Source organism: Heterocephalus glaber, unplaced genomic scaffold (genome assembly GCF_053883595.1).
Source record: "Heterocephalus glaber isolate CG9 unplaced genomic scaffold, H.glaber_assembly_v1.0 deba00001610, whole genome shotgun sequence".
In the NCBI taxonomy this organism is placed as follows: Eukaryota; Metazoa; Chordata; class Mammalia; order Rodentia; family Bathyergidae; genus Heterocephalus; species Heterocephalus glaber.
This window is the reverse complement of record NW_028258381.1, coordinates 486,354-511,635: the sequence shown is the minus strand read 5'-3', so window position 1 is coordinate 511,635 and position 25,282 is coordinate 486,354. Positions and strand designations below refer to the sequence as shown.

The window sequence follows — 25,282 nt, the reverse complement described above, 5'->3', positions numbered from 1 at the left end:
CTGTGCTGCTGTGAACATGGGCGCACATATTATCACTGTGGTATGATTCTTTTAATTCTTTGGGGAAGATCCCCAGCAGTGGAATACCGGGATCAAATGGGACTTCCAGTCCTAGTTCTTTGAGGTATCTCCATACTGATTTCCACAGTGGTTGCACCAGTCTACTCTCTCACCAGCAGTGGAGCAGGGTTCCTCTTTCCCCACAGCCCCGCCAGCGTTTGTTATTGGTTGATTTCATGATAGCAGCCATTGCTTCTGGAGTGAGGTGGAATCTCAGCGTTGTTGTTTTCATTTGCATCTCTTGAATGACCAGTGATGTTGAACATTTTTTCATGTATTTATTTGTTATTTCTACTTCTTTGTCTGAGAAATGTCTGTTCATTTCAGATGCCCATTTTTGGATTGGGTCTTTAAATTTGGGAGATCTGGTCTTTTTAAGTTCTTTATAGATTCGAGATAGTAGACCTTTGTCTGAGGAAAAGCAGGTGAAGATTTTTTCCCACATTGTGGGTTGTCTCTTCACACTGCTGGTGGTTTCTCTTGCTGTGCAGAAGCTTTTTAATAAGAAGAGATCCCACTTGTTGATTGTTTGTGCTAGTTCATGGGCAACTGAGGTTTTGTTTATAAAATCTTTTCCTACACTGACGTCTTCAAGAGTTCTACCTAACCTCTGTTCCAACTGGTTCAGAGTTTCTATTTTAATATTTAGATCTTTAATCCATTTCGATTTTAGTTTAGTGCCTGGCGAGAGATATAGGTCTAGCTTTAATCTTTGGCAAGTTGAAACCCAATTTTTCCAGCACCATTTATTAAAGAAGCTATCTTTCCTCCAGTGAGGGTGTTTGGCTCCTTTATCAAAGATGAGATGGCTGAGTGTGTCTGGAGTTGTTTCTGCATCTTCTAATCTGTTCCACTGGTCCTCAGATCTGTTTCTTTCCCAGTACCATGCTGGTTTTGTTTTTTGTTTTTTGGGTTTTTTTTGATACCGGGGATCAAACTCGGCTGTTTTTATCACAGTAGCTTTGTAATATAGTTGCAGGTTGGGGATTGTGATACCCCTTGCCATGTCTCTGTTACCTAGAATTAGTTTTGCTATTCTGGGTCTCTTCTTGTTCCAAATGAATTTTTGGATTGTTTTCTCAAGGTCTATGAAGTATGCTGCTGGGATCTCAGTTGGAATTGCATTAAATCTATATAGCACTTTTGGAAATATGGCCATTTTCACTATATTAATCCTTCCTGCCCAGGAGCAAGGGATGTCTGTCCATTTTCTGATATCATCTTCAATCTTCCTTTTCAGGGTGCTATAGTTTTCAGAGAAGAGGTCTTTGATTTCTTTCGTTAGATTGATTCCTAGGTATTTCAGTTTTTTGGATGCTTTTGTGAAAGAAATTATTTGCCCTATTTCTCTCTCAGTGAGTCTGTCATTCGTGTATAGGAAAAGTATTGATTTTTGTGTGTTGACCTTGTAACTAGCTACTTGACTGAATTTGGTTATTAAGTCTAGAAGACTTTTGGTGGCGTTCTTGGGGTCTTCTATATACGGTATCATGTCATCTGCAAATAATGACAATTTGACTTCTTCATTTCCTATCTTTATTCCTTTTATTTCTTTCTCTTGTCTAATTGCCATGGCTAATGTTTCCAGAACTATATTGAACAGGAGTGGTGATAGTGGACACCTTGTCTTGTTCCTGATTTTAGTGTGAAGGATTTCAGTTTTTGACCATTTAGTATGATATTGGCTGTTGGTTTTTCATAGATGCCTTTTATCAGTTTGAGGTAGAGACCATCTATTCCAATTTTTTGTAGGGTCTTTATCATAAATGCATGTTGGATTTTGTCAAATGCTTTTTCTGCGTCTATGGAGATAATCATATGGTTTTTGTCCTTGGCTCTGTTGATACAGTGCATTACATTCATTGATTTGCGTATGTTGAACCATCCCTGCATCCCTGGGATGAATCCCATTTGATCATGGTGCATGATCTTCTTGATGATCTTCTGCATTCTATTTGCCAGTATCTTATTAAGGATTTTTGCATCTATGTTCATCAGTGATATTGGCCTGTAGTTCTCCTTTTCAGCTGGGTCTTTCTCTGCTTTGGGGATCAAGGTGATGCTTGCTTCCAAGAATGAATTTGGAAGTATTGCTTCCCTTTCAATTTCATTGAAGACTTTAAAGAGTAATGGCAGTAGTTCCTCTCTAAATGTCTTGTAGAATTCAGCAGTGAAGCCATCAGGGCCTGGGCTTTTCTTAGTTGATAAGTTTTAAATTACGTTTTCAATTTCATTGGTTGATATTGGGTTTAGAATTTTTAGGTCTTCTTCATTCAACTTTGGTAATTCATATGTATCTAGGAATCTGTCCATTTCTTCTGTGTTTTCCATCTTATTGGCATGGCGTATAGGTTCTGGAAGTAGGTATTGATGATCCTCTGGATTTCTGCTGGGTCTGTTGTCAATTCACCCCTTTCATTCCTAATTGCATGGATTTGGCCCTTTCCTTTTTCTGATAAGGTTGGCTAAGGGTTTGTCAGTTTTGTTGATTCTTTTGAAGAACCAAATCTTGGCTTCATTAATTTTTTTGTATCGTTCTCTTAGTCTCCATTGCATTGATTTCTCCTCTGATCTTTATAATTTCCTCCCTTGTATGAGCTTTGGGGTTGTCCTGCTTTTCTTTTTCTAGAAGCTTGAGGTTCAGCATCAGGTTGTTTAATTGGGCTCATTCTGTTTTCCTAATATCCATATACACTGCTATGAATTCCCCCTATAAGACTGCTTTCATTGTGTCCCATAAATTCCGATATGTTGTATTGTCATTGTCATTTATTTGAAGGAACTATCTGATTTCTTCTTTAATTTCCTCTGTGACCCATTGGTTATTCAGAAGTATGTTGTTCAATTTCCACGTGTTTATGAAATTTTTTGAGTTTCTTTTGCTATGGATCTCCAATTTCATCGCACTATGGTCTGATAATATACAGGGGATAACTTCAATTCCTTTGCACTTTACTTAAACATGTTCTATGAATGAGTATGTGGTGTATTTTGGAGAATGCCCCATGTGCAGCTGAGAAGAATGTGTATTCTGATTTTGTGGGGTGGAAGACTCTGTAAACATCTGTTAAGTTCATTTGTTCAGGAGTTCGATAGAGTTCTAGTATTTCATTACTTATTTTTAGTCTAGTTGATCTATTTGTGACAGTGGGGTGTTGAGGTCCCCCACTACAATTGTATTAGTGCATATATGACTTTTCATGTCCATTAGTATTTGTGTTCTATAGTTGGGTGTACTAGTGTTTGGTGCATAGATATTTATGATTGTCATCTCTTCTTGTTGAATTGTTCCCTTTACAAGGATGTAGTGTCCTTCTTCGTCTCTCTTAATCAGTGTTGGTTTGAAATCTACTTGATCTGCAAAGAGGATAGCTACTCCTTCTTTTTTTCGGGTTCCCGTTGCATGGAGTATTGTTTTCCACCCTTTAACCTTCAGTCTATGAGTTTCATTTTGGATTAAGTGTGTTTCTTGTATGCAGCATATTGTTGGATTTTGCTTCTTGACCCATTCTGCCAGTCTCTTTCTTTTGATTGGTGAATTGAGACCATTAACATTGATGGTTATGAGTGAAACGTATTGACTTGTCATTGCCATGACTTTTTCTTTTTGTTGGGTTGTCCCCCTTTACATTTAATTTCTTGTTGTGCCAGATGGGTTCATTCTGCTTTGCTTCCTGGGGTTGTGATCCTCAATGTCTGTTCCCAGGATATTGTGTAAAATTTTTTGGAGTGCTGGTTTGATATTCACGAAGTTCCTAAGGTGCTCTTTGTCATGAAAGTATCTTATTTCTCCATCAATTTTGAAAGATATTGCAGGTACATCAATCTGGGTTTTCCTTTAGGGCTTGAAATACATCACTCCAAGCTCTTCTTGCCTTCAGGATTTGCACTGAGAAGTCTGCTGTGATTCTGATGGGCTTTCCTTTGTATGTGATTTGTTTCTTTTCTCTCACTGCTTGTAGAATTTTGTTCTTCTGTTGGATTTCTGGAATCCTATTATATGCCTATGTGTAGATTTTTTTTTTGATCAAGGCTATTTGGAATCCTATATGCCTCACTTATCTGTATGTCACGTTCTTTTCCCCTGCTTGGGAAGTTTTCTGCCATTACTTCTGTGAAGAGTTTTTTATGTCATCTCCACTCTCTCCTATTTCTTCATTGACTCCAGTCAGTCTTATGTTATTCTTCTTTGCATCGTCTAGTAGCTGCTGGATTGATTTCTCATGTTCCCTTATAATTTTGAAGTAATTTTTCTTCTCCTGGTCATTAATTGCAATCTTATCTTCTATATCAGAAATTCTGTCCTCACAGTGGCTCATTCTGCTGTGTAGACTTTCAATGGAGTTTTTCATCTCCTAGAAATGTATTTGCATCTGTTTTATGGATTCCATTTGTTTCCTATGTTGTGATTCCATCATGTTCCTGAGCTCCTCTCTAGATTTATTAATCATGTCTTGCACTAGGAGCACAATTTCTCCTGTTATCTGAGAAATTATTTCTGATTTCATTTTTTCGAGATCCCCTTTTGTTGCCAGTTGAGTGGGTCCAGGTGGTTGAATATCAGAGTGTTCCATCTCATTTCCCTTTGGGGTTTGTGTAGGTGATCTGGAAGTCTGGTTTTGAGACTTATTTACATGTTTTCTCATTTTGACTGGGGGCGTGGTGTGCCGTTGGCACCTGTGCGGATCACCTCCTCTGAGCTGGGAGAGGTGGGACAGGGCCTGGGAGCGGTGGTAGGGATGGTGGCCCAGAAGCCCCTTCCTCTGGGCTGGGAGCAGCAAGACAGAAGGTGGCCCCAAAGCCCTTTCCGCTGGGCTGGGAGCAGTGAGAGGGATGTTGCTGGGAAGCCCCTTCCTCTGGACCAGGACCAGTGGGTCGGCGGCTCAGAAGCCCCTACCTCTGGGCCGGGAGCAGCAGGATGGACAGCAGCCCCAAAGCCTTTTCCTCCCTCCCCTCTTAATATTACCACATTGAGCACACCTGAAATATATTTGTCAGGGGACACATTTAAACCATAGTAGTTATCAGCAAAGAGAGTGACTTGCTCAGAGCTGTTTGAGGACAGCCATCCTCACACCAGTATGTAATGTGGATTGAAAAGAGGAGACTCTCAAGAGCAGAATGCCTCTTGGAACTTGTATAGCCTGAACTAGTAAAATGATGAATAGAAGGACAATAATAAAGGACAATTCCAGAAAAAGAGAGAATGGGCAGTTATTAGAAGTGATTGATTTAGGAGGGCAAGTATGAAAAAAATAAGAGAAAGGAGCTCTAGCGGGTCTATCTTATTGGTAGAGTGCTTACCTAGCATGCACGAGGCCCTTGATTTAATCCCCAGCACTACCAAAAAAGAGAGGAAAAAAGAAAAATGAATCCCAAATTTTGTCTTGTACCTACTCTAAAGCAAGAATTATGTCCCAAAATGTTTAAAGAGGTCTCAAGGTACAGTATCTTTCCAGAAAGTAAACATTCTCATGGGAGAGAAAGGGTTAGAGAACATAGTGCTAAGTCCTATTTCAAAAGTATGTGTATAATACTGTGGTCACTGAACCCATCTGGTAAGTGAAGAACATGGTGTGCTTCGAGAATAACACCATACACAAAAACTTACCTGAAATAGATCACATACCTAAACATAAGCCCTGCAAAAATTCTCAAAGAAAACATAAATATTTGGTAAGGATTGTGGTGGAGCTCTTAATGATCCACAGTTTTTCTTGTATTTGTCTGGTTTTGGGACAAGAAAAGACTGGCCTCATAAAATGAGTTAAAATTTTCTCTTCTGTTTTCTTAAAAAAAAAAAGTGCCAGAAAATGGAATTATTTCTTTCATAAGTGATTGCTATAATTCAACAGTAAGCCATAATTTTATTTGGGGGAAAGTTTTTAATATAAATTAAACATCTTCAATAATGCTTTATTCAGATTTTCTACTCAATGTCAGTTTTGATAACTTTTGATTGTGAAGGAATTGTCACTTCCTTCTAAGTTGTCAAATTCATTGACGTGTATTATGTTTCCTTATTGTGATTGTAACATCTATAGGATCTTTAGGGACATACTCCTTTCATTTATGATATTGGTAACTTAAAGAGTTTTTACCTTGTTCACTCTAGCTTGATGTATCATTTTCTTCAGCTTTTTCAAGAACGAATTCATTAATTTCCATTCGGCTGTTTCTTTTCTTCTACTTACTGTGGGTTTAGTATGCTTTTCTTTTCCTGTCTTCTTAATTTGGAAACTTGATACATTGGCTTTTAAACAAGATTTTAAATATAAGCATTGAAAGATAACAGTTCGGGCTGGGGATTTAGCTCAGTGGCTCCACCACCTGGGGACCCGAGTTCGATCCCCAGTGCCAAGAAAAAAGGAAAGATAACAGTTCTCCTCTAAACCTGAAAGTATGTTAAGTTCCAGTTATTAGGGATTTTTCCAGAAACCTTTTTGTTATTACTTTAACTTAGTTGCATTGTGGTCAAAGAACATACTCTGATTTCAGTGGCTTTTTAAGTTTATTGAAATTTGTTGCTTTGTCTACTATACAGTCTATCTTAGTAAATATTCCATGTAACCTTAAAACCATGTATATTCTGGTTATTAGATATAATGAGGTTGATAAGATTGTTGAAGCATTGTGCATTTTCTTTTAGTCAATTACTAAAAGAGAAGTGTTCAAGTCTCCACTGTAATCATAGATTTGCCTGGTTTTGTTTGTTTGCTTTGGGTTTTTTAGTGCTAGAGATTGAACCAAGGACCTTGCACATGGCAGCAGGTGTTCTCCCACTGAGCCACATTCCCAGCCTATGTCTTCCATTTAATCTTGTCACTTTCTATTCATGTACTTCAGTTTTCATATTAGGTGCATACCACATTGAGGATTATGTATTTTCTTGATGAATTAATACTTTTATCTTTGACAATATTTCTGTCTTGAAGTCTCTTTTTCCTGTCTTAATATAGCTACTCCAGCTTTCTTTTTATAATATTAGCATTTATACTTCTTTCCTTTTTCTTTATTTTTAACTTTTCTGTGTGTTTTTGTTTAAAGTAGGTTTCTAATACCTTATAGTAGGATCTTACATTTTTGGTATGATCATTTCTGCCTTTTACTTGGGTTAGTTCATTTACATTTAATGATTATAGATAAAGCTTGGGCATTCCACAATACATACATATTTCAAGGATATATACAAGTTTATATATGGATATATAAAATTTTGTCAAGTAAGAAAAAATAAAGACGCCAGGCACAGTGGCACACAGTTGTAGTCCCAGCTACTGAGGCAGGAGGATTGCTTGAGCCTAGGGGTTCGAGACTACCCTGGGCAGTATAGCAAGACCCTGTCTCAAAACATAAAAAAAATTTAAGAAATTTTTTTCAGTACTGGAGATTGAACCCAGGTCCTCATACATGTTCTACCATTGAACTACATCCCAACCCCTTTTTAAATTTTGTTTTAAGCCAGGGTCTTGCTAAGTTGCCCAAGCTGTCCTCAAACTTGTAATCCTCCTGCCTCGGCCTCCCAGGTAGCTGGGATTACAGACTTGTGCCACCATGATCAGCATTTAAATATTTTCTTAAAAATAAAACAAAAACTTGGGGGGCAAAGGAATGGACCACATTTATAATATTAAAAAAGAATAGCTAGGCGTGGTGGTACATGCCTTTAATTCCAGTACTTGGGAGGCTGAGGCAGGAGGATCACCATGATGAGTTAGTTTGAGGCCAGCCTGGACTATATAGTGAGTTCAAGGCCAGGCTGAACTCCATAGTAAGACCCTATCTCAAAAAAAAAAAAAAAAGAAAAAAAGATACACCATTGATTCAGAAATTTCACTTAAAGGAATTTATCCTTCAGATTAATTCATGCAGAGTTATTTACTGGAAAACACTTGTAATTCCTAAAGATTGAAAATATCCTAAGTGACTTATTAGATAAATTATCATGCTTCCATATGATGGATTTCTACATAGCTTAAAAAATTCTGTACTAGGATGAAATGCTCTCCAAATAAACTATTAATTTAAACAACAAAACACAGAATGGCATATATGGTAAGCTCCCTTTGTAGCGACAGGAGGAGCATATTAAGTATATGTATTTGCGTGGAATGTCTCTGGAAGGATCCACAGGACACCAGTAATTGGGAAAGAGCTAGGTAAGAAAAAATGGAGGAAAAGGGACTTCTCATTGTATATTTTAATCACTTTTTAATTTGGTACCATATGTAGGTATTAAGTAATTTTTGATTAAGAAGATAAGATTGATGACTTAATAAAACAATTCGAGGTGGGAGCAAAATTGTAGTGCAAGAATAGGAGTGAGTGGTAAAGAAGTAAGGACAGTTCATTTTATATGCTTTCACATCCAGATATTATATATGAATTTGTTGTAGCCGAAATCATATTAACAAATTTTTTATAATTGACATTTGAATAAAGAGAGCAGAAAGACAAAAGTAAAATATTTATGGTGGAAGAAAAATGTTTATTGAGAGGCTTTTTGTTAATTTCACTACAGGTATATTTGCCTTGTGTTTTACAAACGAAAAAGAGGTATGTGGGTTACATGTATGAAAGCTTGGATCAGAAGGACCCAGTATTTGATGCAAAAGGAATAGAAACAGTTAGAAGAGATTCCTGCCCTGCTGTTTCTAAGGTAAGGTCTAGCTATTTTATTTGTATCTGTAAGAAATAAGTGGCTAAAGAATCTGTAAAAATTAATTATCCTTAATCATCATACATGTAAGTAAAGGAACTATATCCTACATAACTGTATATATGGGAAGATCTATATGAATTTTGAAAATTTTATTTCCAATCTTATTTTAGCCCATACTTTACTTCTTCCTATATATTTTTATCAAAATTTTTCAAAAGTAACACATCAGCTGTTAAGGGTTTTTTTCCTATCCACTAGAGATGGAAACATAACATATTGTCATATAACAGCTCCCAAAAGATACAGAACAGGATAAGCCAGGTATGGTAGCACATGCTTGTAGTCCCAGCACTCGGGAGGCTGAGGCAAGAGAATCACCATGAGTTCAAGGCTAGCCTGAGCTGCACACCAAGACCCTGTCTCAAAAGACTGGGGGGATAAAAAAAAGGAACAGGATAGAGAAACTGAGATTTTATAAACAAGTGTATTCCAGGTTAACTGAAATTCATTTACTTGGGTTATCAGATACAAATTAGGAAGATTTCTGAACAGTGCTACTAAATAAATTACCTAAAATTTTTAACCATAGTAATTTTCACCGTAATATATATTTTTTCTTTGCTCAGGCCCAGACTCCTAATAAACCAGAAATAAGTGATATTCAGGAGAATAGCATTCTTCACACTGAGTTTTATGGATACATTAAAACATATCACTGTAACACATATAATATCATGTGAATTTGGGGAAATATTCTAGTTTCTAGAAGTGATATCCAATACATTCTTTCCCTATGGGCAGAATGATATTGGTTTTAGTCATTTTCTTGTCACTGGGTCAAAATATCTAACACAAGTTAAAAGGAGGAAAGGTTTATTCTGACTTGCAACTTCAATGGGTTCAGTCCATGGTTGGCCAGCTCCAGTGCAGAAAGCACATGGTTGAAATGCCTAGCACAATAAAACTGCTCACGTCATGGTGGTCAGGAGATAGAGAGAGAAAGGACCCAGGGAGGAGAACATAACCTTCTAACACACAATCCCCAGACTCCACCTCTGAATGTGGGACTTTTGGAGGACTTTTTAAACCATAATGGCACCTAAGCCAAATTTACACGTTTATTAAATAAATATGCTCAGGGCCCAGTATTCAGGATACGATACAGAATTTTCCCTGATATTTTAGATTCAGTATAGTACATAAATCTACTACATATTGGTCATCTCCTAACAGGAATACTTCCAGCACAGAAAATTCTGTCACATTTAATTATCAATACTATATAAAAGCAAAATGCTGGTTTTGATTTGACTGCTTGGTAATATTTAAACTTCTTTTTGTCTTGCATAGCTGAAGCAGGTTCTTTTTATAACAATAATTAAAAACAATTGCAATTGTTATGTCTGTTGCTTGTTTGTTTTTTGAGACACGTCTCCCTGTAGTTCAGCCTGGCCTTGAACTCATTATGTAGCCCAGGCTGGCCTCGAACTTAGGACAGTTCTCTTGCTTCAGCCTCTGGAGTGCTAGGATTATAGGTGTGCGCCACCGTGCCTGGCATTATGTCTGCTTTCTTATGTCTAGAATGGTTTGACAATTTAAGAAAAACGTAAATGTTTTATGTTCTCATCACTTAGCAAACGTTTCATCTGAATATTATTCTAATATGATTTTTATCAAACTATGATACTCTATTTTTAGAAATAGCAAGCTATATATAAAGTCTCAAAAGTATTTTGCAGTTTCTTATATTACCCAGTCATTATAAGATTAGGTAGATCAGCAAGTTACCCAATAGCTTTACAATGAAAGTACAGGGCCCGGAATTTAGCTCAGTGGTTTCACTGCCTGCTGCACAAGCACAGGGACCTGAGTTCGATCTCCGGTACCAAAAAAAAAACAAACAAAAAAAGAAAGTAGAACAACAATGATGGAACATACTTGGAGTTATTTTATCTTTATGTGCATATCTTTTTTTAAGATACTAGAGCGTTCTTTAAAGCTGCTGTTTGAAACAAGAGATATAAGTCTAATTAAACAGTATGTTCAGCGACAATGTATGAAGCTTCTGGAAGGAAAGGCCAGTATACAAGATTTTATCTTTGCCAAGGAATACAGAGGAAGTTCTTCTTATAAACCTGGAGCTTGTGTGCCAGCTCTTGAACTTACAAGGTAATGATACACACACACAGCCCTCCATACCTAGCCAGTGTAGTCCTGGGTCTCCGTAGGCTTACAGTAAATGAAAAGACACCTAGTCCATGAGCACAAACACACAGAGTTGTTTATCCACCCTCCCACATGAAGCAATAACTAAGATGAGTTAGCGTCCTCCTATATTTTGTAAACTCTGACAAAGATCTCCTCTGGGCTTCCCTTCGGAAACTAAAGGCAGTGAAATTGTGATCTGATAAATTTGTTTCCCCCACATCAAAATCACTAGGCAGTCCTTAATACTGACCTACACATATTCTGGAATATCTTTTGTATTGTTTAGTTAAATTTTCTCTTGTCTGTCATTGTTAGATTTATTGTAGTTCTTAACTTTTAAGACTTATTATTTTTCAGGTAGCAGTGATATACAGAGTTAAATTTTAAACTCCTACAGCATATAGACTTGGTCCCAACTAATTGAAATGTACATAGTTCTCAAAATAGTAGTAACTCTAAATTGAAAGTACCCCTTATAGATTTCTCATGGTTTCATTGCTTAATTCTAACTTAATCTGTTGGAAAGATGCCTTCTATGACAGTCTTTGAGTGTGTATTTTGTTTGGATTTTAATAGGAAAATGCTTACCTATGACCGGCGCTCTGAGCCTCGAGTTGGAGAGCGAGTGCCATATGTCATTATTTATGGGACCCCTGGAGTACCACTCATCCAGCTGGTAAGGCGCCCAGCAGAACTCCTTCAGGATCCAACTCTGAGACTGAATGCCATTTACTATATCACCAAGCAAATCCTTCCACCCCTGGCAAGAATCTTCTCACTGATTGGTATTGATGTCTTCAGCTGGTATCACGAATTACCAAGGGTATGTTTACTGAAGAGTACTAGTGCTATAACTACTTCACTTAGAATTTTTAGTAGAACTAAACATTATATATATGTGCTGCTAAGAAAGGCAAAGCAGATCAATCTTCTGTTATCCTAACCTAATAAAGATCCCACACTCTTTTGGTTTCTTAAGAAAGAAATCTCTTACGTTTTCTATAAATACCTTCCTAGCTTCTATCAGGTTCCCCAAGTATAGATACATTAAAATGAATTCACAAGAGTTTAAGTGGTAAACATTTTGCCACAAAATAACTCAGACTAAACCAGGTAATAGTAAAGAACTGGAGAATATATTCCCTCAGAATCACCTTTAAATAAATCCTTTTTCTTTTTTTATTCAAAGATATGGCCTCCTATTTGGTCAATGGCAAGCTGACATACCTGAGTATGCAGTAGTCACGAATATGAAGGGACATAAGTCCAGCTCTTAAGAGCCATGAATCCTGGAGGTCATGTGGGGAGGGGGACTGAGTTATTTGTGGTTACCTAAACCCATGGTCAGGATTCTAGGGATATCCTAAGAGCTGCCATAGACCCTTTTGTTCCCAGCAGTCTTCCTCTTTTTCTGTTCATGGCTGCCTATAAATGCTTTTTGTGGTAAAAGGAAAAATATTGTTTGGGGAACTGGGGAGCTCCTCCTGGTTTCCTGCTGGAATGTGTACTCTAGGGATCTACTCACTATATAATTTGGACCTTGTCTTATGTTGATCAGTAGTGGCATTTTGGAGCGGTAAGGACCTTCACCATTTGGGGTCATTTTAGACCTACTGCAGGTCTTTTGTGGCCACTGACTGGTCATCAGTACCATTTAGGGTGAGGCAAACACCTTTATCATTTGTGGCCATTTGTACCAGTTGCAGGTCATTTTGTGGCACTTACGGGTGGGAGAAGAGATCCAGAGGTAGCCAAAATTTTCAGGCATTTGTTTCAGTTTGGAGTACTCATTTGTTTTGATTTGCACTAGTATGGTTTCATTTGCTTTTGTTTCTTTTATCTTTCTCTTCTTATAACCTTCTTTATTCTAGGATGGGCAGCAGAGTTTCATTACTACCTAGAATTATGTAAATCTTTTGGGGCTTCATGTCTTATTGAGGCTTTTCTGTGATCCCATATAGAATTCAAGGTTCTTGAAATATTTGTGGATAAAAAAAGTTTAAGAAGTTTTTAAAAGGCTAGAGACACTGGTGGTTTGAGGAGCTCTGTTATAAATTGTTCAGAAATCAAAGTGCTTGTGTTATTTTGCAAAAAAAAAAAAAGGAGAAGAAAAGAGAAAGAAAGAAAGAAAAGAAAGCGAGCAAAATCTTCCAAATGGATATTTAAGAAATGTGTGGGGTATAGTATTTAGACACAGTCCTGAAGAAGCCAGATGAAAGAAATAATGCTAAAATAGCATTACACTTAACATGCAACTTGGAGTCTTAGCATGAGGAGCTTTGCTTAAACTTTTTTCTTAGTTTCTTCATTAGAAGTTTGAAGGAATGCTATGTGAATCTGTAATAATCTGGGATGCATTTTTCTAGAATAGTCATTTTTGTCTGCTGGAAAAAGATTGGACTTCAGATGTGTGCATTTATTTGCAGTTATGTTAGACTATGAAAAGCAGATGGCATTCAGGCAAACTGATGAAGAAGAGTTGATACTTAAACTTATTTCTCAGTATTTTTAAAGGGAAGGAAAAGAACAAGCTAGGAAACTGAGGTTGAAGCTGTGCTTCAGAAAATTTATGCTGACTGTCATCTATAATACTGTGTCCTGGCTCCTAAGTCAGGAAGTTCAAATTTTTTTATTAAGGTTTTTTATTTTATCAGCAGCAAGAATATTAAATCAATGGCATTTTTGAGAAGGTAACCCAATAATTTTTATGCAGAGTAATTTATAAGACACCAAAGAGTATCAGAAGACAGATCTGAAATTAGTATTAACATCAAATGAAGAATTCTTAGGTGATATGTACCTATTTAAATTTGAAATATTCTGGGTATACTTTTGCCCAAATTTTGCACCTACTGCCTAACAAGTTGTTTTTAACCTTTCACTTTGTTTCCATGGCCCAGCTTGTGCAACTTTAAAACAGTATTCGCTCTCAACCTGGATTTTTTTCCATTATCCTCTGTGATCTCCTTACCCTGTATAATCTCAGACATTTGTATATCTAAACCAAAAAACTGAGTGGCAAGTGGTAGTTCCCTACCCCAATAACAACAAAAAAAACAGTATATCTGATGATTTCAAGATGTGACCTCAGGCAGGTTGTGGTGACACTCACTTACAATCCCAGCTACTCAGTAGATGGCAGGAGGATCACAGATTTCAGTTTTCTTTTTTTTTGGTACCAGGGATCAAACTCAGGACCTTGTGCTTTCGAGTCAGGCGGTGGCACCACTGAGCTAAATCCCCAGCCCCGATCACAGATTGGGGACCACCCTGGGCAATTTATTGAGACACTGTCTCAAAATAAAATTTTTAAAGGGGGCTGAGGATGTAAGATTGTCATTCATTTGTCCAGCATTTGCCTAGTATGCAAGAAGAGGCCCTGTGTTCGATCCCCTGCACCACAGAGGCAAAAAAAAAATTCCATGAAAGCAATGACTTTGTTCATTTCTCAGTGTCTATATCCCCAGGGTCTAGAACAGTATCTGTCTGACATAAAGTAGCTACTTAGCATTTGATGAATGAGTGGATAAAATAATACCTGAGTAAACCTGTTGTTAGCATGAGAATGACAGCTCTGCTGTTAAGCTGGCTCAGACTTTTTTCTGAATTGATGTTACAGATTCAGAAAGCCACCAACTCCTTGAGAGGTGAACTTGAAGGAAGAAAAGGCACTATTTCTCAGTATTTCACTACTTTACACTGTCCTGTGTGCGATGACCTGACTCAGCATGGGATCTGTAATAAATGTCGGAGTCAACCTCAGCATGTTGCAGTCATCCTAAATCAAGAAATTCGAGAGTTGGAGCATAAACAGGAACAACTTGTAAAGGTATGGCTTTATTCATAGACCTGGAATCTCAGGCAGTCTGATACTTCAGAGAGATACAGTCAATTCTTGAATTAAAGTATGAGAGAGAAAACTGGTGGGAAAAGTGAAGTGAGGATTCTAAACTGATAAACTTCTCAAAATCTAAAAGATAGTACAGTTGGAGTATTAAAATGGCTTACTTTTTTATAATTTAGTTTTTGTTCTTATGGAATAGTGTACAGTATTATATTTGTTAAAACTTAAAATAGAATGTTCATCTACCCAATTTCTTTTATGATAGTATAAAGAAATAATAAAAGTCCCATTCATACATGCCATTCTCATAAAAATCCAGTCATCTTAGAAAATGGCTAGTAAACTTGGAAAGTTTACAATTCTGAAACTCTAGTAGAAAATTAACTGTTAACATGTTTGAGTCTTACTGCCATAGACTGTTCTAGGCAGTCTTACAAATGAGTAAACTGACAAACTGGTAGTAACTAAGTGCCCTCCCCTACTTTTCGGATGAAATTCAAACTCATGATTTATAAGTCTTTTTCTATGCTGGCCTTTCCTGCTACCTCTCTATCACTATTTGTTGTCTTTCTCCCTGTCACACTCTACCCTCCATCTCTACCATACCGAACTTCTTTTAGGTCCATGATTATACCTTAATTGTCTCTGCTAACTTCTGGCCTTTGAATACCTTGTTCCCTCTGCCAGAAATGCTTTACTCATCTCCCCCTAACCATCTAAGAGGAATCAGTTTAAATGCCTGACCAGGTAAATCTTTCCCTGTAGTGGGCCTGCCGTAACCTCCTTTGCTCTACTGTGATCTTATGTGTGGCTTTCTTCAGTACAGCAAGTGAGTCAGTAAGGACAGAAGTTTTTCTCTCTCTTTGTTGAGTTGGTTGTGCCTAACATGGATTCCAGCCCATAGTGGTTGTCTGTAAATATTTACTGAATGAATGAACAGTTTCTTGCTTACTGCATGATTAAAGAAGGCATACACCACTGGAATTATTACCAACTAACTTTCAGCCATTTTGTACTAATTTTAAGCCTTCGATCAGTGTAGCTACTGAATTCACAGTGTGGATCCCAGCCTGTTTATTTTATAAGCTGCTGTCATGATAAGAGCAACTAACTCTGAGAAAATTCTCTTGTTAGATCCTAGTATAATGTACTGGCAGAGAGCAAGAGCTTCATACCCTTGCTAAGGTCAGGCTGTGAGTAGTCTCTTCCTGGACCACTTTATTGTCTGCTCTTAGTGACCGATAGCTAATTAGTTGGTACCATCAGTTTAACCAGACCCCTCCTTCATTACTTGTTACAAAAATACAGTTTAGTGCTGGGCATGGTGCCACACACCTGTAATCAAAAAACAGTGTAAAAGAAATGATCCTGTTTATAAATCAGGATGACCTGTCATTTTTCAAGAGATGTTAAAATTTTGGGGGTTTTTAAGGCAGCTAAAGTGTGTGTCCCATGTACTAATCTATAGAAATTTGTGTGGTAATTATAGGACATTTAGTAAGTAACAGAAACATAGATTTTGATACAGAATCTCAGTCTAACACCAATCAAATGATCAAAAATAGTACAATTATAGAAGACCTAAACATCATAACTAATCCTTATTATTCTCCATCAAATTCTGTAACCCAAAATTAGACCACACACTTCTTAAATGTTTATGGAATGAGACTCAATAAATTTCAAAAATTAAAATACTATAGATAACATTTTATCAGTATAATGCTATAAAAGTAGTATTATAAACCTAGAAAACAAAATGATCCCTCTACTTGGAAATTTAACACTCCCTATTAAAATGAAAACATTACATATCAGGTCCTAGTTATCCATAGCAGATCTCAGAAAAAAACCTCATCACTGTAAACACTTAATAACAAACATTAATGAAAACGAATTAAGCACTTGAAGATTTTTGGAAAAAATAAAAAAATCAAAGATAGCAAAAAGAATATAAAGATTAAAGGAGATGGTCTTTAAATGTCTGCCTCCTTATGAACTAAAAAGTCGTGTTGTTTAAAGTTTTAAATGTAAGCCTGAATCAAGCTGTAAGGCCCAGGGTTTAAAGCACCAGTAAAAGATCTTTAAACTAAATATTTGAGTTAAATTTAGTGAGTCAAGTTATTCCATCTTGGATTATTTCTCATATACACCGAGAGTTCTTAAGTATTTATCAGTTCACCCTGGCACCTGAGTGTAGCTGTAGTACATACAGCTATATAATACAGAAATTCTGTATTTGGGAAGAGATTTTGGTCTCTTGACAGAGTTCTAATTAACAAACAACTTCATAGAAGAAGAGTATATTCATTCTTCAGAGAACATACTAAAACACGTTTCTAAACAGTTTATAGCAGTAATAAATTGTTGGATATAATAAAGTCACAAAAAAGTATTCTTCAGTGGACCAGATGATACTGGGTCAGAGAACAAATATTCACTCTCCTGTGAGCTATTTCTAAATCCTCTATGATAAATATGTATCAAAGAATTTGTTACAGCATATTTATGTTTGAAAACACAATTTGTAGTAGTTTCTGCTACTTGGTTCTTTCTTTTTGTCTTTCTCTCTTTCCTTTCTTTTGAGAGGGGTCTCTGCTGTGTTGTCCAGTCTCATATGACCCCTCCTTCAGCCTCCCGAGTAGCTGGACTACATACAGTTGGCTGTGTATCTGGCTGAGGTGTCCCTTAATCACTGGATACACACACTGTATTTTCTTGACCCTTACAATCCTCACTAGTAGCCTTTTTAATTTTTGACATTTTTCATGTTTTATAATCTTTAGAACTGTTATGTGACTTGAAACTTTGAGGCTCATTTAAAGTCTGATCATTGTCTAAGTGAGATTATAGTGCTTCTCTTTTTAAAAACTTGGGTCATGACTGTTTTTCCATAAGATAACATCTTTTTATACATCGAGTCATCTGGGAGCCTTAAAGAGTAAGGCATCTTAGTCTTTCATGCCCAGAGATGCTGATTTCATTGGCATGGAGTGATGCTCTGGCATTGGCTTATTTGTAAACTCATTGTTAGCCAGGGCTCTACTGGTCTAGAGTGCTACTTTGAAATTTACAACTTGATTTTTTTCATACTGTGATTTTTCTCTTCTGAAATTAGACAATGGGTAACTTTTTGAGTGGTATATAAAAAGACAACTCTGTAATTTGAAAAAATAGTGTTTATAATTTAAGAAATTTTCTTTTGCAATTGGGGAGTATATTATGTGGATTTTTTTCTAATTGACACATTAATTATACATATTTATGGAGTACAATATGATAGATAATACATGGATACTATGTAATGATTAAATGAGAGTAGCATTTCTTCATGTTGAAAACTTAGCCTCTTTCCTAGCTATTTTGAGATATCTAATTTGTAGACTGATCATCTACTGTACTAAAGAGCAATAGAACATATCCTTTCTACCATCTAGTGACCACGACTCTACATCTATGAGATTAAATTTCTTCCACATATGGGTGAGAACACGCGGCATTTGCCTTTCTCTGCCTGGCTTATTTCACTTAACATAATGTTCCCTGGCCCTGTACACGCTACTGCAAATGACAGGAATTTCTTCTTTTTATGACTGAATAATATTCCATTGTGCATATATACCACATTTTCTTTTTCCATTCACCGATTGATGGATACTTCAGTTGATTCTCTATCTTGGCAATTGTAAATAGTGCTGAAATAAATTTGGAAGTGCAGGTTTCTCTGATGTAGTGCTTTCATTTACTTTGGATACATACCCAGTAGTGGAATACTGGATCATATAGTAGTTTTATTTCTAGTTTTTTGAAAATCCTCCATACTGTTTTCAATATGGCTGTACTAATTTACATTTCCAGTATATGAGAGTTCTGCTTTCTCAGCATTCTCTACAGATACTATTTTTGTCTTCTTGATAATAGCCATTCTAGCAGGGGTAAAAATCTCTCGTTGTGGTTTTGATTTGTATTTCCCTGATGATTTGTGTTCTTTACTATTCTTTTCATATACTTGTTGGCTCTGTGTCTTCATTTGAGAAAATGTCTATTTAGGTCTATTGCTTATTTTTACATCAGGTTACTTGTGAGTTGGCTGGTTTGTTTGCTAATGAGTTTTTGGAGTCCCTTATGTATTCTGGATATTACATGAATAGTTTGGTAATATTTTCCCCTTAGTTTGATATAATCAATTTTGTCTATTATTTGGGGGGTATTATCCCCCCCCCAAAAATCTTGGCTCATACTGATGTCTTGAAGTGATTCTTTTTATGTTTTCTTCTAGTAGTTTCATAGTTTTAGGTCTGACATTTAGGTCTCTGATGCATTTTGAGGTGATTTTTTTAATATGCTGAGACATGAGCCCTGTGTTATTCTAATAGGAACATTCAGTTTTTCTACCACCATTTACTGAAGACTGTTCATTCGGCAGCATATATTCTTGGCACTTGTGTTGAGAATCATGTAGCTTGAAGGACATGGATTCATTTCTGGATTCTTTCTTCTGTCCTGTTGGTCTGTGTGACAGTTTTTATGTCAAAACCATGCTGTTTTGGTTACTGTAGCTTTGTTTATAGTTGAGCATTATAATGTCTGCAGCTTTTTAAAATTTTTTTATTAGTACAGTACATGTTTGTAATACATAATGATTACATTCATCATGGAGAGTTGTACATGTATATGCACATATATATCTTCTTTTTTCATCCTCTTTCCCTCCCCTCACTCTTCCCTCTCTCCATCTCTTGGTCCCTTTCCCTTTTGCAAAAAATCTAACTTTGGATATTGGAGGCCTTTTGTAGCTCCATATAAATTCTAAAATTTTTCTTCTGTTTCTTTGAAGAATGTTATTGGTATTTTTATGGGGATACATTGAATCTGTAGATCACTTTGTGTGGTGTGGATATTTTAACAATATTCTCCTGATATATGTTTACATCAGATGTCTTTTTTGTCTGTGTGTGCATGCATCTGTGTGTGTCATCTTCAACTTCTTTCCTCGGTGTTATATAATTTTCACTATAGAGATCTTTTACTTCCTTGGTTAAATATATTCCTAGGGCTTTTTGGTTTTCAAGTTTTTTGTTCATAAGGTTTTTTTATTTTTATTTTTTGGTACTGGGGATCAAACTCAGGATCTTGCACTTTCAAGGCAGGGACAGTGCCACTGAGCAAAATTCCCAACCCTGTTTATAAGTTTTTTTTTTTGTTTTGTTTTGTAGCTATTGTGAATGGAATTACTATCTTGACTTCTTTTTCTGGAAATTTGTTATTAGTGTATATAAATGCTACTGATTTTTGAATGATTTATTTTTGCCTGTATCTTTACTTAATTTATTTATTAGTTCTAACAGTTTTTTCATGAAACCTTAATATTTAAGATGATATTTTCTTTCAGTGGATAATTTGATCTCCTCCCTCCCAATTTGGATGTACTTTATTTTACTGTTTTGCCTAATTACTCTGAGATTTTGAGTACTGTGTTGAATAAGAATAGTGAAAGGAAGTTCTAGATGTTAGAAGAAATGCTTTCAGCATTTCCCCATTCAGTATGATGCTAATTGTGGATTTGTCATGTATGGCTTTTGTTGTGTTGAGATAAATTCCTTCCATACCTAATTTGTTCAGATTAATTTTAAAGGTAAGGTCTCACTATGTAGTTCAGGCTGGCTTTGAACTCACTATGAAGCCCAGCCTAGCCTCAAACTCATGGCAGTCCTCCTGCATCCTCCTCCCAAGTGCTGAGATTATAGGCAGGTACAACTATGCCCAATTTTTCAGAATTTTTATCACAAAAGGATATTGAATTGTATAAAATCTTTTTTTTTTGCATCTATTTATGATTCTGTTGATGCATTATATTTTTTCATCTGCCTATATCAGGCCATCCTTTGCATACATGGGGTAAATCCCACTTGATCATGGTATATAATCTTTTTGAGATGCTTTAGATTTGATTTGCTAATATTTTGTAGAGAATTTTTTCATTGTGTTCATAAGGGATATTGGTTTGTAGTTTTCTTTTTTTGTTGGCTTTGACATAAGGGTAATGTTGGCCTCATATTGATAAGTTAATTTTTGTCTGATTTTATTATCAGGAATAGTTGTAATAGGTTGAGAAGAATTGGTATTTTTTTAAGTCTGACAAATTTAGCTGTGAAGCTGTCCATCCATCCTGAACTGTCCTTATTGGGACACTATGCTGATTCAATTTTGTTACTCATTATTGGTCTATTGAAGTTTTCTGTTTCTTCATGGTTCAATTTTGGTAGGTTATATGTCTCCATAAATCTATTTGTTCTGTTTTCAAACTTGTTTGCATATAGTTGTTCATAACACTCCCAATAATCCCTTGTGTTTCTGTGGTATCAGTTGTAATAAATATCTCCTTTTTTATCTCCAACTTGAATCCTCTATTTTTTCTTAGTCTAATTAACATCTTGTCAATTGTGTTTATCTTTTTTTAAAGCTACTTTGTTACATTAAGCTCTTGTTGTTTTTAGTCTCTATTTTATTTCTGCTCTGGTCTTTAGTCTTTCCTTCCTTCTACTCGTTTTGCCTTTTGTTTGTTTTTCTGGTCCCTTGTGTTGCATCATTAGGTTATTTGAAATTACTTTTATGTAGGTGTTTATTACTGTGAACTTCACTCTTAATGAGACTCTTCCATGTGCTGATAAAATGAATGTATATTCTGTAGCTGTTGATTGCAATCTTTCTGTCTTGACATTTTCATCTAGATTTATCAAAATCCCCAATTTTTCTATAATATCCCTTTAGATCTAAAGTCTCTTTTATCTGGTATAAGCGTAGCTACTTCTGTTCATTTTTGGTTTCCATTTGTATGGATATCTTTTTCTGTCCTTTCAGTCAATGTATCTTTACCAGTAAAATGAATTTCCTTCAGGCAGCATGTAGATGAGTCTTGATTTTAATCCATTCAATCTTTATTTTTAATAAGTAAGAATCTTGTCATTTTGTTGTTTTCTGAATATTTTTGTATGTTCTGTGTTCCTTTCTTTTTTGTGGCTTGGGGTTTTCATTGTTGATAAGACTTAATTATTTTCTTTTTTCTGTATACCCAACTAGTGAATTTTATGCTTTCACATGATTTCATGATGGTATCTTTTTGCTTCCAGATATAGGCCTTCCTTAGGCATTTCTTGTGAGACTAATCTAGTCGTGATATATTCCCTCAAGTTTTACAGGAGAGCTTTGGTGGGTGTAATATTCTTGGTAAGTGTTTTCCTTTGAGGACTTGTGACATATTCTGTTCTCTTCTGTCCTGTAGAGTTTCTGCTGTGAAATCTGCTTGTAGTCTAGTGGGTCTTTATGTGCAACTTGATGCCTTGGAGAGTACCTTTTTGTTGAGTTGAATCTGCTTGGGAACCTTTGAGCTTCCTGGATCTGGGGGTTTTTTTTCCTCTCTCCCTGGACTTGGGAACTTTTCAGTTTTCATTTCATTAAGAAGAATTTGTATTCCTTTTCCCATCTCTTCTGCAGCACTCATAATGGAAGTATTTTGCTTTCTGTCACATAGGATTACTTTTTTTTTTCAGTCTGACTGGATTATTTTGTAAGATCTGTCTTCAAGTTCATAAATTCTGCTTTAGCATAGTCATTTTTTTAAATTTCTGTGTGTGTGTGTGTGAGTATGTGTGTGTTCCATTCATTGAATTCTTCAGCTCCAAGATTTGTTTGGTTCTTGTATGTTCTTTTCTAATTGTGGGTTTTTTGCATCTTTTTGAGTTTCCCTAAAATTATTTTGAATTCTTTTCAGGCATTGTGTAGATTTACTTTTCTTTGGGGTCTGTTAGAGAATTTGTGTTCCTTTGGAGGCATCATAAACACCTTGCTTTCTCATGTTTGTTTTGTCTCCACATTGGTATCTGTGCCACTGGTGAAAGAGTTGGTTCTACTCACTTTATATGGTAGTTTTTATACTGAAAAACCGTCTGGAGATATATCCTAGGATGTAGGGTGTGTTGGCTTTGGTTGTGGGTGGATGTAATACTAGAGCTTTTGTATAGCTTCCTCAACTAATAATCAGTGTCAGTGATGCCTGTGAATGTCTTAGTGGCATAGGCTGCAGGGGTTTTTAGGGCTGCATCTCTTTTAGAGAGGGCAGGTTTGCTGATTGTTCCATGCCTGTGTTAGCCTCTGGGCAAGTGCAGGTCATGTGGCTACTTCCATGGACCTCAGCAGGCAGGGTCACACCTGCAAATTAGGTCCACCTCAGTGGGGCACACATAGCTGTTTTCAAGGTTGGAAATGTGTGGGTGTGGTCTCAAGATGGCTCTATGCAGCAGCAGCCCACGTCCAAATGGGCTGGACTCTTCTGGCATAATGTAACAAGTATAAACTGCCCAGAAACCTCCTAAACTGGGTTCATGGCTTATAGAAGCTGTTAGGCACTTCCTTTTTACCTTTTCTCCATGTTGAGGAATGCCAACTAATTCCTACTAGGGAGATGGGATAGTAGATGCTTTGTTCCCTTCTTTACAGGGCAATCTTAAATCTCCATATTCCTCAGCATCTCTGTCACACCATTCAGTGCTAGTTTAACAGTTTCTCTTTGTAGGAGGGAAAGTACATTAGATACCTCTATAGTTTAATGTTGCTAAAGTCATATTTCTATGTGAATTGTAATAGGTTCTATTGCAAATGAAAGTTCATCACAGGAAAGGAATGAGTCCTAGAGGACTTTGTACTGTTCTGGGAAATAATACCCTTTAGAATGTCTAACCTGTAGGTTTCTGAGTGAAAATAATGGAATTTTCTGTAATATATTACATGTTTTATATTTACCAATATTCTCTGGTGAGTCAGAGAGATTATAAAAATTGATTATTTACAAATATGCATAGGCGCTTTCCTATATTTATATGTTTCTCTTATGCTTTCAGATATGCAAGAACTGTACAGGTTCCTTTGATCGACATATCCCATGTGTTTCTCTGAACTGCCCAGTACTTTTCAAACTCACCCGAGTAAATAGAGACTTATCCAAGGCACCGTATCTCCGGCAATTACTAGACCAGTTTTAAATTGTCAGTATCACAGAACTGTAGGTGCTACTTTGTTCAGTGTTTACCACTAAACTGTTGTGCATGGTGCTTTCTCAACTCATTGAGTCAAGGATGTTCACTGTCTGTTATCTAAAGACTATGAAAATTTATGCTAACTGAATCAAAAGTTATCCTTGTTGATCTCTGAATAGCTCACTTCTTACAATGTACAAATTCCTCATGCTTTCACCTTTTTAACATTGTTTTATAATGCAGGTGTTGGATTTGCTCCAGTATGTGTACCATCTTGTAAATGCATTTGAGTAGATCATGTTAACTTCCCTGTGGAAGGAACACTGAAAACCTCGTAAAGAAAAACCATTTGTGTGTTTTCCTTGAGCTGTCAAGATGTGTTACCTAGAGATACTCATTCACTTTATAATTTTGACTGCGAAATATTTTGTAAATACACTTTTTTACTTTTCAAACAACTAAGTAAAATAATGTGCAATGAATTTTATACAAATGATTTTCAAGTTGTTTGGTATATCTCCTCTAGGTTTTGCTTGACTCAAAGTAGATTTGTTATTTTGATCAAACTGTGCAAACAATAGTACCATGTGTAGCATTTTGAAACATTATTTTCTAAAACCCTCTGTCTTGCTTTAGCTATTAATGGGGCATTGTGAGGAACTGTGCAAAGACGTTTTTGTTACAAACCTGTGGGCCTGTTGCAATACTTTAAAAATAAAAAATTTTATTCCATTTTTGCTTGTTTTGTATAGATATTTCTATTGCTTCTAAATATGCTTAAATATTTTCTTTCTTTATGTATTGTACAGTTAGTCTTATTTGCCATCATCTTGATCACAAAATGTGTATTTAGAATATTTGTATAACTGTATAAAATGAAAAAGAATTGTGGTCAGTGCATTGTTTTTTAAACTGAAAATCATTTTGTTTTAAGAGTAAATAATGGAAACCATATTAAAATTGAATAAAATATGAAATGTGGCAGTATGATTCTTAACTTGCTATAAATGAACTTATCTTTAGTTTTATAAACCTACAGATTTACATCTTATCTATGCTTTCCTCAAGTTTGATGGGGTAAATTTCATTCATTCCTATATTCTGACTGATACAGTAATTCTCTTGCCAAAACTTCAGATTACAAAAGGCAACAAAAATGGTCTAGGAAAAATTTGCTCATTCTTTTAGAGAAGAATGTACAGTAAAAACTTAGGTTTACAAGCAATTTGTTCCAGAAAATGCTTGTAATCCAAAACACTTGATATCAAAGTGAATTTCCCCATAAGAAATGGAAACAGATGATTCATTGCACAACCCAAAAAAATTCATATAAAAATGATTATAATGCTGTAATACACAGTAATAAAATACAAAATATAAATTAACCTGTACTTTCAAAAACCTTTGTGGCTGATGGGCGGGAAACAAGAAAAGTTATTGTGTAGGACGACTGTCACTAATGGAATAACTGCTGTG

General features: G+C 36.0%; 1 protein-coding gene across 6 annotated transcripts in view; it reads left to right on the top strand.

Moving 5' to 3' along the window:
* Positions 1-25,282, top strand: part of Rev3l (REV3 like, DNA directed polymerase zeta catalytic subunit) — a 197,496-nt gene that overhangs the window by 159,687 nt on the left and 12,527 nt on the right. For 5 of the 6 annotated variants that reach the window (XR_015445360.1, XM_087195956.1, XM_004874620.4 and 2 more), the window contains 5 exons: positions 8,582-8,719; positions 10,701-10,891; positions 11,507-11,753; positions 14,550-14,759; positions 23,672-24,790. Coding sequence is in view for 5 of the 6 variants with exons in the window: in XM_087195956.1 (XP_087052082.1) it covers positions 8,582-8,719; positions 10,701-10,891; positions 11,507-11,753; positions 14,550-14,759; positions 23,672-23,812 (927 nt within the window). In the remaining variant the exon portion in view is untranslated. Of the gene's footprint in view, positions 1-8,581; positions 8,720-10,700; positions 10,892-11,506; positions 11,754-14,549; positions 14,760-23,671; positions 24,791-25,282 lie in introns of those variants that run through there. The other variant, XM_087195955.1, reaches the window with a different exon arrangement.